Source organism: Hypanus sabinus, chromosome 5, assembly GCF_030144855.1.
Source record: "Hypanus sabinus isolate sHypSab1 chromosome 5, sHypSab1.hap1, whole genome shotgun sequence".
In the NCBI taxonomy this organism is placed as follows: domain Eukaryota; kingdom Metazoa; phylum Chordata; class Chondrichthyes; order Myliobatiformes; family Dasyatidae; genus Hypanus; species Hypanus sabinus.
In genome coordinates this window covers 86,079,911-86,093,687 of record NC_082710.1, presented here as the reverse complement: position 1 = coordinate 86,093,687, position 13,777 = coordinate 86,079,911, and the positions used below count along the sequence as shown (strand labels likewise).

General features: G+C 39.3%; 1 protein-coding gene across 1 annotated transcript in view; it reads right to left on the bottom strand.

Moving 5' to 3' along the window:
• The window catches only part of LOC132394274 (contactin-associated protein-like 5), a 1,716,192-nt gene that overhangs the window by 856,741 nt on the left and 845,674 nt on the right, over window positions 1–13,777 (bottom strand). Inside the window, exon 10 of the mRNA XM_059970198.1 lies at window positions 10,804–10,975. Coding sequence (XP_059826181.1) covers window positions 10,804–10,975 — 172 coding nt within the window. The remainder of the gene's footprint in view (window positions 1–10,803; window positions 10,976–13,777) is intronic.

The following is a 13,777-nucleotide window of genomic DNA, read 5'->3' as shown; positions in this document are numbered from 1 at the left end:
TGCCCAAAGTCCAGGGAATTTTGGTAAATTATCACCAAAGCCTCTCTTATAACTTCTGCCATTTCTTTCAGTGCCCTAGGATGCATTTCATCAGGACCAGGAGACTTGTCTATCCTCAGGCCCACAAGTTTGCTCAGCACTACCTCTTTAGTGATAGGTATTGTATCGAGGTGCTCACCTCCCACTGCATCCGTAACATCTCTCTTTGGCGTGGTGTCCTCCACATGAGGACCAACACAAAACACTCATTCAAAGACTTGGCCATTTCATCATTACCCAATATCAATTTCCCCTTCTCACCCTCCAACATATCTACATGCACTTTAGCCACCCTTTTCCATTTTATATAATTATAAAAAACTATCTTTACAAACTCTACTAACTTTTACAAAGTACATACAATATGTATAAATAACCATTTACTACCCTGAGATCTATTTTCTTGCAGGTATTTTCAGAAAAATAAAGAAATACTATAGAATTTATGAAAAACTATACATAAACAAAGACTGATAAACAATCAATGTGGAAAAGAAGACAAATTGGGCAAATAATACTGAGAACATGAGTTGTAGCATCCTTCAAACTAAGTCTGTAGGTTGTGGAAGTGGTTCTGATTTGAGGTGAGTGAAGTTATCCACACCGGTTCAGAAGCTGATGGTTGATGGGTAATAACTGTTCCTGAACCTGCTGGTGTGGGATCTGAGGCTCCTGGACCTCCTGCCTGATGGCAGAAGCAAGAAGAGGGCATGGCCTGGATACTTGATGGTTGATACAGGTTTTCTTGTGTCGGCACTCATTAGTGTGCACATTGGCGGAGAGGACATTGCCTATGATGGACTAGCTCTACTTAGCATTTTTGTAGACTTTTCCATTCTTGGGCAGTGGTGTTTTCATACCTTGGCATGATAAAACCAGGCGAGATACACTGCACTGTGTATCTATAGAAGTTTGTCAAAGTTTTACTGTGTATGACATGCCCAGCACACACAAACTTTTAAGAAAGTAGAGTCACTATGGTGTCTTCTTTGAGATGGAATTTACATGCTGGTCCCAGGACAGACCCATGGATATGATAACGACAAGGAGATGAACATAGAATATATGATGGGAACAGGCTTAGCAAGGCAGTGCAAACTTTTTTTTTTACCCAGAGTGGTGGGTGCCTGGAATGCACTGCTAGTGGTGGTGGTAGAGTTATATACAATACAGGTGTTAGAGAAGCTTTTAGATAAGCACATATATATGTAGAGCATGGAGCAATATCTTTCAAATATTGAAAAGCCTATTTGCAGTGGACATGGAGAGGATGTTTCCTGTACTTCAGGTGTCTAGAACAAGAGAGTACAGCCTCAAAATAGAATGATATCCCTTTAGAACAGAAATGAGGGGGAATTTTTTCAGCCAGAAGATTGTGAATCTGTGGAATTCATTGTCACAGGCATCTGTGAAGGCCAAGTCACTGTGCCTATTTAAAGCAGAAGTTGAAAGGTTCTTGATTGGTAAGGGCTTCAAACATTATGGAGAGAAGGCAGGAGAATGGGGTTGAGAAGGATAATAAGTCAGCCCTGATGAGAGGGCAGACCAGACTCGATGGGACAAATAGCCTAATTCTACTCCTATGTCTTATGGTTTTTTGATATGAACTGTGTACAGGCAGAAGGAACTAATGTAATTAGACATCAATATTTTAATCCCTTCAGCCACTCAGTTCTTGAATCAACAAGCACAACACTATAGCCACTTTAATCGCTATGCACTAAAATGGACTTCATATTTTATTTTATTCTAATTGTTTTCTTTCATGCAAAACATTGAACTAATTTATATTTATTATGTTTTTTTCTTGCGATTGCTCCTACTGATGAAATGTGTTTGTGATGCTGCTGAAAGATTTTCATTGCTCCTGTGCCTGCATTATACAGATGACAATAAACATGATTTTGAATTAGTTGGACACAATATTGTGGGCCAAAGTGTCTTCTCCTTTGCTGAACCGTTCTGTGTTCTATGTTTATCAAATAACCTGGCCGATGGCAGGGCGTTGCCCGTGGGATCTCACTATGCACAAAATCACTGACATGCTTCCTGCATTAGTGACCACTCCAAAGACAGACATTTAATTTAAAGATATCTTTAGGCAGTTTGAACATGATCATGAGAAGTCTTTTATTTTCTTTATTCTCAAGCCCTCCTCCTTTTGTAGATTTCACAACTTTTGTATAAGCACACACAGCACTTGTCAAGGAACAGAAAGTTTTCAAAAAATGCTAATATTTTCCCTTCAGCTAATACCATAAAACAGATTCATTGCTAATTCATTGCTTCTTCTACTTTCACTGGCAAGGATATGAAGGTTCATCTGCTGAATTCACATAAATTTCTGTCGTGGCATTATATCTTATGTTGAGTGGCTCTCATTTATCATCAGTGCTTTCCTCACGTGAAATTACATTCTGCTCCATTCACACAGTCTTCAATATTCTATCTGCACTTACAAATTGTTTCATGTCGTCACCCCTCTCTCTTATGATATCCTATATTCTAGTTCTCTTCCTCAGCAGAATGGGCTTCTTTCATTTTGGTCTTTTGCTGGTGAAACAGCTTTTGTCACAAAGCAGCACATCACTATTAATTTTTTCCTCAAACTCTGTACTTTCCTCATCATCTTCAACTTTCCTCATGGAATTAAAAAACTTTGCAGCACAGAGCAACAGCCTGCTAATGTAGTTTTCTATCAATTCCTATTCTCCTCTGTCTTTGGTTATTCACAGAATCAGAATGAGGTTTATTATCGCTGACAGGTGTTGACTTTTAACATATACTTCTCCAGAAATATCAACTCTGTTTCTCTCTCTAGATCTACTTGCTGAATATTTCCAACATTTTCTGTTTTAATTACTTATAAATGTGGTGAGAATCTCAGAATCAGTATCAGAATTAAGTTTAATATCACTGACATATGTTGTCAAACTGGTTGCTTTGCAGCAGCAGAACAGTGCGTTACATAAAAAATATTATAAATTACAGTAAGGTATGTCTTCTTTTGCATGACTTAATTAAATTGAATAAATCATGCAAAAGGAAAGTGAAACTTATGAGATAGTGCTTATGTGTTGGTTCATTGACCATTCAGAAATATGATGGCAGAGAAGAAGCTGTTTCTACCTTCATTCCACCATCATCCTTTCTGAGAAAGAATGCCATACCCTCAACACTCTTTGTTTGAAATAATTTTCCCCAATTCCCCTCTAATCCCAATACCAAATAACTCAAATTTATGTTCTCGGGCATTGACTTACCTGCTAAGGAAAACCATAGCTAATTTCCAATTGTCCTGTATGAATCTCTCAAGCTCCACCCACCCTTGATCTCTTTTCTTCTAAACCAGGGGTCGGCAACGTTTACCACTGAAAGAGCCAATATGGACCCATTTCCCACAGAAAAGAAAACACTGGGAGCCACAAAATGAAATAACACTGCATACAACGGGTTTTTTTTGCCTTTATGCTATGTATAAACAAACTATAATGTGTTGCATTTATGAAATTGATGAACTCCTGCAGAGAAAACGAAATTACATTTCTGCATGCAACAGAAACATTTTGAACTCCGAAAAAAAGACGTTGGGTTGAAGGTTACTCCGTAGGTAGCCTACCTTGGATCGAAGAATTAAAAGAAAGCGCGCACTGGCGCGCATTGGCAGTTGTGATGTATATTAATAGCGATAAAAAACACGTTGTAGCGGTGTGCTACACGCAGCGCTAAAATAAAGACTGCAGTCAAAGGTAACTTTATTCGAACTAAACAGCCTTGCTTTAAAGCCTCCCTCAACCCGTCCCCGTGGGCGCGGATGCTCCAAAAGACACGTACTCACAAACCCCCGTAGGCTATCTCCCTTAGTCGGAACGGTAGCTAATTGTGAGCCGGTTCGGATGTGCCAGGAAACGGTGTCTCCGCAAAGTTTTCATATTGTACAAGATCACCATAATCTTCAAATTTCGAATTACATTTCAAAAGCTAACAAACCACGGGGAGCCGCATCACAGAGATCAAAGAGCCGCATGTGGCTCTGGAGCCGCAGGTTGCCGACCTCTGTTCTAAACAAACAGTCCCAGCCTTGTCAATCTGTCTTCATAAAATCCTTCAAATCTGGGAAGAGACTCATGAATTTCAAAAGCACCTTATCTAGTGTAACCACATCCTCCCTGTGGTGTGGTGCTCAGGGTTGTATAACAATATATCGGTCTCCTGCCTTTGTCTTAGCTTTGGGTCAGAAAACCCAACCCATACCATGGCGTCCATTCTTCTGTCCGCTCTCCGAGGTCTGAAGGAATGGAGTTGAATTAAATCTCAAAGAATACAGCTGCCCTATTACCATCTTCTGGAGTAAAACAGCTACGTCTGCATATTTAACAACATTCAACATACTTCACTAAGACTGCATTGTGCAGAGTTGTTGGTTGCAATTCAATGTGATATGGGATTGCATGAATGTTAGGTATTTATTTTTAAACAGATTTTTCTCACAATTCAACTGTGTGCGTGTAATATACAAAAATGTATAATTACATAGCTGATATGTACCAGAAAAAGTCTGTCCCCAGGTTCTGCATGCATAAATCACCAGCCTTTCAAGAACATTCAAAAGAAACATCACTGTTCTAAACTTAACAGGAGAAAAACAAGGTCATAAATCCACGTCACCCAGCTTGAATGTTGTGACTATGAAAAGTATACACACCACTGACAAAGGGACTTCGATTTGAAGAGGAATTTCCTTAGCCAGGGGGTGGTGAATCTGTGGAATTCATTGCCATGGATGTCTGTGGAGGTCAAGTCACTGTGTACACATAAAGCGTGTTGATAGGTTTTTGATTAGAAAGGGTGTTATAAGTTACAGAGAAGTGGCAGGAAATGGGGTTGAGAGGGATAATAAATCAACCATGATATCATGGTGGAGAAGACTTGATGAGCTGAATGGCCCAGTTATGCTCCTATGTCTTATGTCTAATTAAAGTCACAGTCAAAGGGAATGGTTGCAGGGGAAAGGGGGAAACAAGGCTGCCAGGGGAAGAGGGAAATGAATGATCTATGTCCTGATGCTGCTGCAATAAAAGCATCCAGATAACCTTTAGGTAAGAGCTTCAACACAGGAGCCCCACAGTGCTGTGTCCTAAACCCGCTCTTCACTCTCTGCACCCGTGACTGTGTCGCCACTCACAGCTCCAATCTGTTAATTAAATTTGCGGATGACACTACATTGATGGGCCTAATCTCAAATAATAATGAGGTGGCCTACAGTGAAGAAGTCATCACCCTGACACAGTGGTGTCAAGAAAACAACTTCTCCCTCAATGCCACAAAAAAAAAAGAGCTGGTTGTGGACTACAAGAGGGATGGAGACAGGCTCACCGCTATTGACATCAATGGATCTGGGTTTGAGAGGGTGAACAGCTTTAACAGCTTTAAGTTCCTTGGCATACACATCACTGAGGGTCTGTACTTACCAGCTGTGTGGTAAAAAAAAAGGACAACAATGCCTCTTTCACTTCAGACGGTTGAAGAAGTTCGGTATGGCCCCCCAAATTCTAAGACCTTTCCATAGGGGCACAATTGAGAGCATCTAACTGGCTGCATTACTGCCTGGTATGGAAACTGTACCTCCCTTAATCACAGGACTCTGCAGAGAGTGAAGAGGACAGCCCAGCGCATCTGCAGATATGAGCTTCCCACTATATGGGACATTTACAATGACAGGTATGTACAAAGGGCCTGAAGGATCGTTGGTGACCTGAGTCACCCCAACCACAAACTGCTCTAGCTGCTACCATCCAGGAAATGGTACCGCAGCATAAAAGCCAGAACCAATGGACTCTGGGACAGCTTCTTCCACCACCACATTAGACTGATTAATTCACACTGATACAATTGCATTTCTATGTTATATTGACTGTCCTGTTGTACATACTATTTATTATAAATTACTATAAATTGCATATTGCACATTTAGATGGAGACATAACGTAAAGATTTTAACTTCTCATGTACATGAAGGATGTAAGAAATAATTCAATTCTGTAGCTCAATGATTGGGAAGTGGTCATTCTAGTCACAGGACTGGAAATTAAGTGGCTACTGTAGAACTCCAGCTACTCTATTCAAGATTTACTCATATTATAAGACTATTATACATAAGAGCAAAATTAGGGCATTTGGCCCATCAAGTCTGCACCACATCCCATCATGGCTGGTTTATTATCCCCCTTAACCCGAGACAGCTCCCTTCTCTTCGTAACTTTTGATGCCGTGGCTAATCAGGAATATATCAAACTCCGCTTTAAATATACCCATGGCTTGGCGTCCACAGTTGTCTGTGGCAATGAATTTCAGATTTACCATTCCTCAGCCTAAAGCAATTCCTCTTCATCCCTGTTCTGAAGGTCTGAAGGTACTTCATTTAATCTGAGGCTAGCCCTCCATTCCTGGACTCCCCACACCCCACCCCACTACAGGAAATATCCATTCCATGTCCACTCTATCTAGGCCTTTCAATATTCAATAGTTTTTAATGAGATACCCTCTCATTCTTCTAAATAGACAGACAGACATACTTTATTGATCCCGAGGGAAATTGGGTTTGTTACAGCCACACCAAGAATAGTGAAGAAATATAGCAATGTAAAACCATAAATAATTAAATAAGTTAATCATGCCAAGTGGAAATAAGTCCAGGACCAGCCTATTGGCACAGGGTGTCTGACACTCCGAGGGAGGAGTTGTAAAGTTTGATGGCCACAGGTAGGAATGACTTCCTATGACGCTCAGTGTTACATCTTGGTGGAATGAGTCTCTGGCTGAATGTACTCCTGTGCCTAACCAGTACATTATGGAGTGGATGGAAGTCATTGTCCCAGATGGCATGCAACTTGGACAGCATCCTCTTTTCAGGCACCACCATCAGAGAGTCCAGTTCCACCCCCACAACATCACTGGCCTTACGAATAAGTTTGTTGATTCTGCTGGTGTCTGCTACCCTCAGCCTGCTGACCCGGCACACAACAGTAAACATGATAGCACTGGCCAACACAGCCTCGTAGAACATCCTCAGAACTCGAGCAAGTACAGACCCAGAGCCATCAAATGCTCCTCCTACATTAAACTTTTTTTTCCTGGGATCATTCTTGTAAATGCACTTACACTGTTTGCAAAGCTTTAAGTTTAACTTCACTGGTTGACACACTCCTTTTATTCAAGGCAATGAAATCCTGCCACATAGTCGCATAAAATATGATTAGGCTTTATTTCAATTGGGTGGATCATGCTGGACCCAGCAGGCTTCATCTCTCATTGTCATTATCAGAATAGAGAGATATATGTTTATAACAGGGACGAGGAGGAATTTCTTTAGCCAGAGGGTGATGAATCCATGGAATGTATTGCCACTGATGGCTGTGGAGGCCATTTGGGTATAGCTTTTAAAAAGTGGATATGTTCTTGAATGGTTATGGGGAGAAGGCAGGCAAATGGTGTTGAGAAGGAAAATAAATCAGCCAAGATCAGATGGTGGAGCCGATGGGCTAAATGGCATAATACTATGGCTTATGGTCTTCACCCAGGACCACACTCAACTGGTCTGAAAGCAGTGTACAGATCTTGCTGACTCTTTGCATGCTCAAAATGGACATTGATGTCAGTCACACAGGTGAGTAGGTGTCAGGAGGCCATGCTCCCACAATGCCCTTGATAGTAAACAAAGCTCGGGGTTGGGCCTTTCTCTTATGTCATTGTTTTACATCCTGTGTCATTGGAACAATATCTGTGTTTCCCATCAATGTCTCCATTCTGCCCAATTTAATGGAGTGTTCTATATTGTTTCCCTCTGTAAGTTCCTAAACTATTTCTTGGTCTCTCCCTGTTGTTTGCCATCAGTGAAAATACCCTAGGTTTGTAGGTTCAGGTCGAGCACATGAAGAGATACTCAAAAAAATCAAAGGTAATAAAGTTAATAAAACTATAAGATTAATTAAAACTTGTGAAACAAAGACAGTAAAGTAAATTCTGAAATTTTATATAAAATCTTGTGAAGACAATGTAATAACGATAAGTAGTGCAGATTAGTTCATAAAGATTAGTTTATCAATACACAAACTAAAATGGATAAGTTGTGAATAGGCAGAACTCTGGTAAATACAGAATATAGTGGGAAAAAGTAAAATTGTCAATTTTTTGCAGGGAAATTATAAAGGAGCTTTTTATCAAAATGACATGAGATTGTAGGGCTGTAAGATACAGTGGGCTGTGGGTGTCCAAATGCATGATTTGCAAAAGGCTAAACAGTGGTATATTGAGTAATAATCAAAACTACAAGAATGTCATCGTATTTCAGCAGAGGAATTTTCAACAAATGTTGGATGGACTTATTTTAGGACACACAAAAAATGCATGAATCTGGGAGAATGCACAAAGGCGTCAGCTGTTGATTTCTCTTCAAAGATGCTGCCTTGTCTGCTGAAGGAACTTAGTAGTTAAGGAACATCTATTGAGGGAAATGGACAGTGGACGCACCAGGTCATGACCCTTCATTGGGCCAGTCCAGAAATATTCTTTTATTTCCCCACCACAGATGCAGCCTGGCATACTAAGTTCTTCCAGGACTTTGAAGTAACATTTTATTTAATTAAAGTCTGGCAAGGTACATTAGAACATAAGACATAGGAGCAGAAATATGCCATTTGGTCCATTGAATCTGCTCCGCCATTCTATAATGGCATTTTTATTATCCCAATCTGCCCCATTTCCCTTGCCTTCTCCCCATAACCTTTGATGCCCTGACTAACCATGAACCTATCAATTGGAATATTACATACTCACTCTTTAAGGATTCATATTATTACAGTTCAGAAGCAGTTCAGAGATTTATGGGGCTAATACCTAGGAAATGACACTGGAGTATTGCATGCAGTTCTGTTTGCCCAACTATAGAAGTAATGTTATTCTGGAAAGGGTGCAGAGAGGATTAATATAAAGATATTACTAGAACTGGAAGGCATGCTTTAGAAGGAAATGTTGGATAGACTGAGAATTTTTTTCCCTTTGAGCAGAGGAGACTCAGGGGTGACCTCACAGAGAGGTGCAAAAAATAATGAGGACATCAATATGCTTACAGTGTTTTTTCCAGGGCGGGAATGTCTAAAACTAGAGGGCATAAAGTGGGTAAAGATTTTTGAGAAGAACCGAAGGGGCAACATTTTCACATAGGGGGCTGTATGTATATGAAATAAACTGCCAGAGGAAGCTATATGGGTAGTACAATTACAACATTTAAAAGACAATTGGACAGATTTCCAGATATATTTTAGAGGGTTATGGACCAAATACATGCAAATGGCATCGGGACAGATAGACATCTGGGTTCACATGGGTAAATTGCCTGTGGCCTATTTGTAAGCTGTATGATTATGAATGGCTGAACTGTTTTATAAGGAATGATTAGACAGTTTTGCTTATGTTGTAGACTTTAGGAAGGAGGAACAGATCTACATAGTAACAGTCAAGATCCTGAGGTACCTTATTAGGGGAGGTGTAGGTAGAATTGTTGGTTTTTATTATTGTTTGTATGATTTGTTCTTTCTTCTTTGCACTGTGGATGTATGACTATCTTTGTGGTGTGGGTTCTTTTTTTGAGAATTCTATTGTGTTTCTTTGTTTTGAAGCTGCATGCAAAAAGACGAATCTCAAGGATGTATATGGTACACATACCTTGATAATAAATAAACTTTGAACTTTGAAGTCTTGTTGGAGAAACCAGAACCATGGACTCTGTTCCAAAATAAGCAGTTGCCACTTGCGAAAGGAGCGTGAAATTAAAACACATACTCTGCCAAGGAGCACCTCAGTTTCTGGTTTCTCCCCAAAAATGAGAGAGGCTCATGAAAACCTCTCCATCAAAACCCAATGGAAGTATGGTCTCATAACGTTTCTCAAGCAGATGTAACTAAATAGAACATTACACCACAGTATAGGCCCATTACACGCTTGAAAGAAAGGGAACAAATGATTATTGCAAATAGGTTCGCATGTGGATTTTCTATTCTTTCTCCTGTTGCATACTTTTCTGACAGGTTAGAAGAGTGAGGGGTGGATCTTATTGAAACTGATCGAACATTGAAAGGCCCAGGAAGAGTGGATGTGGAGAAGATGTTTCCTATAGTCGGTGAGACTAGGACCAGAGGGCTGTTCATTTAAAACTGAGATAAGAAGAAATTTCTTTAGACAGAACTGTGGAATTCTTTGCCATAGATGGCTGAGGAGACCAACATTAAATACAGTATATTTAAAGTGGAGGTTGATAGGTTCTTGGCTAGTCTGGGCATCAATAGTTACGGGGAGAAGACAATAAATCGGGGTTGGGAAAAGTAATAAATCAGCCAAAATGGATTGGTGGAACAGACTTGAGGGGATGAGCAGCCTAATACTGCTCCTATGTCTTAAGCATACATCTGTATTTTAGTTTTTTAATAAATAAATAGGCAGTTAGTTAGATAAATAAATAAGCTAGCAAATAAACAGAGATAAATAAAGTGATTAATAAGGTGATAAATAAGTCAATAAATTAATGCTTAATTTCTTAAAAACTATTTGAAACCAAATAACTCCAATCACACTGAAATGTAAGACATTTCAGGTAAAAAAATAACTGAAATCTTTAAGTAGTATCCTTTTGTCTGTAGATGTGCATAACATAACAGGAGATAACCATCTGTGAACTTTTAAATGGTACAAAGAGGACTATACAATTACCTGTCCTGGATGCCACAAAGATCTATATGTAGGTCAGTGAAGTTTCCCTTTAGACCTTGTTGCACTGAAATGAGATCCACTGCTTGGTTGTCAATCAGAATGAGCCGCATGCAGCCTTCAAACGCACCGAAGGGATTTGAACAATCAGTGGCAGCAGCTTGTTCAGGGCAGCCTTTGGAGTAGAAACATATCAGACGATAAGAAGCTACTTACAAACCACGTAAGTAATTATGTTCTGTGCTTCTGTCCATCTTAAACAAACGCTTGTTGATCATCAAAACTAGTTCCAGAGCAAAAGATACAGCTAATGATATTTTCGTTAGCACTTAGATTTATTAAAGATAAGGGCTACATTTTTACATGCCTTAATACAGTGGATTCTGGTTCATTGGGACAAAATGGGAACAGTACATTTTGGTCCAATTAAGCAGTTGTCCCAATTAGCCGAAGTTTCATGGAAATAGTTAAAAAGGTATAAAATAGACAAATTACTGTTTAACTGAGTAAGAAGTTACATAGTTAAAAGAAAACAGAACGTATTAGAACACTACCAAAACCACCACACTACTATAAAGAGTTGCTAATAGTGTTCACTGCTGTGTTCTTTCGATTGATTAAATGAACAAAATCAATTCAGCCACCTAGTGTAGATAATAAACTGCCTTCATACAATGTTTTTGACAATTGCATCCTCCAAATCTTAATTTTTGTTGTAACATTCAGGATGATTGGCGATACCTTCAAGTTCTTCATTGTTCCTAACTTGTTGAAGTAGTGAATTGTTTCATTTTCACTCCCAGCCATTTTTGGCATCTCCAAGCCTGAATGCATGTTATCACATTAAGCAAAAGAGTTCTGAATTGTCTTACTGCTTATTACTCACCACCTATCAACCTTGATAATCACTGCTCTTTCACAACAACACACACAATTGATGCCATTTGAAAACTGTTTACTCTAGGCAGAGTGTCCTGTCTAATGGCCACTAAATGTGCACATACTACTTAGAAACTGTTCAGCACCAGTCTCCTGCCTCAATTAGGCAGCATGGTGTCCCAAATAAATGAAGGGAATCCCGACTAATTTCTTGATTTTTTTTTGTTCTTTAAGAGTTGTTCCAAATAAGCAACTGCCCTGATAAACTAAAGGCCCGATTATTAGGAATCCACTATATTAACTTGGTTAGAGTGCTTTTTTAATGTTCATTTTCTTTAAACAAAGTCTTAGGTCTTGTATACATAGATCTAGTAGGTTTCATAATGAAAGAGTTTGAAAGGTGATTTGATAGAGTTCAACTAAAAAAGTCGTTAAGAAGGTCAGGATGGAATACGAAGGTAAGCTAGCCAATAATATTAAAGAGAGTACCAAAAATTTCTTTAGATACATAGAGTGTAAAAGAGAGGCAAGAGCAGATATTGGACTGCTGGAAAACAATGCTGGAGAGGTTATAATCGGGAACAACTAAAGGACGGATGTACTGAATAAATATTTTGCATTGGTCTTTACTGTGGAAGACACTAGCTGTATGATGGAAGTTCTAGCTGTCAGAGGTCATGAAGTGTGTGAATTTACCATAACTAGAGAGAAGGTTCTTGGGAAACTGAAAGGTCTGAAGGTAGATAAGTTACCTGGACCAGATGATGTACACCCCAGGGTTCTGAAAGAGGTGGCTGAAAACGTTGTGGACGCATTAGTAATGATCTTTCAAGAATCATTAGATTCTTGAATAGTTCCAGAAGAGCTGACAACTGCAAATGTCACTCCACTCTTCAAGATGGGAGGAAGGCAGAAGAAAGGAAACTATAAGCCAATTAATCTGACCTCAGTGGTTGGGAAGACATTGGAGTTGATCATCAAGGATGAGGTCTCAGGGTACTTGGAGGCATATGATAAAACAGGCAGTAGTTCACGTGGTTTCCTCAAAAGAAAATCTTGCCTCAAAGAAAATCTGTTGGAATTCTTTGAAGAAACAACAAGCAGGATAGACAAAGATGAATTGGTCGATGCTGTGTACTTGGACTTTTATAAGACCTTTGACAAACTACCTCACATGAGACTACTTACCAATCTATGAGCCCATGATACTAGCATGGATAAAGCAGTGGTTGATTGGCAGGATGCAAAGAGTGGGAATAAGGGGAACCTTTTCTGGTTGACTGCTAGTGACTAGTGCTATTACACAGGGGTCTGTGTTGGGACAGATTTTTTTTATGTACATGTCAATGATTTGGATGATGAAATTGATGGCTTCACTGCAAAGTTTGCAGATGATATGAAGATATGTGGAGGGCCAGGTAAGTTTGAGGAAATAAAGAGGCTACAGAAGGATTTAGACAGATTAGGAGAATAGGCAAAGAAATGGCAGATGGAATAGAGGGTCAGGAAGTGCATGTTCATGCACTCTGGTAGGAGAAATGTAAGGGTTGACTGCTTTCTAAATTGAGAGAAAATAAAAAAAAACTGAGGCACAAAGGGACGAGAGTCCTTGTGCAGTTTGAGTCTGTGCTGAGGAATGCAAACTTTTACTAAATACTACTAAATGTATTGACCAAATTACACCAAGAATATAAACAAAAAGCATTGTTTGTCCATACTTGTATTATGGATAAAGTTTACTTTTGAAATTAAAATAAAAAATTCTTCAAATTCCATGTTAATTAATTAATACCTTAAATCCTACTTTTGCTGTAGTCAGCTTGAATTCTGGATTGGTAGATGCCAGCTGATTTGTCCAGCAGTTTAATGTGTGCTCTCTACATTACCTGATAGGGCACTCTGCCTACCTGGTTAAGAGAAAGCTGATGTGGAGTTCAGAAGTAGTACAGTGACCAATGTGCATGCATTTTGTCCCAAACACCAAACTTTCAACAATAATCAATGTCAGGATAACAATACTGCCTTTGAAAAACTATTTGTAGAGAACTTATCAAAAGTCATCTCTATAGCAAATGGAAGGGTGCAGTGGCTGTGGCGA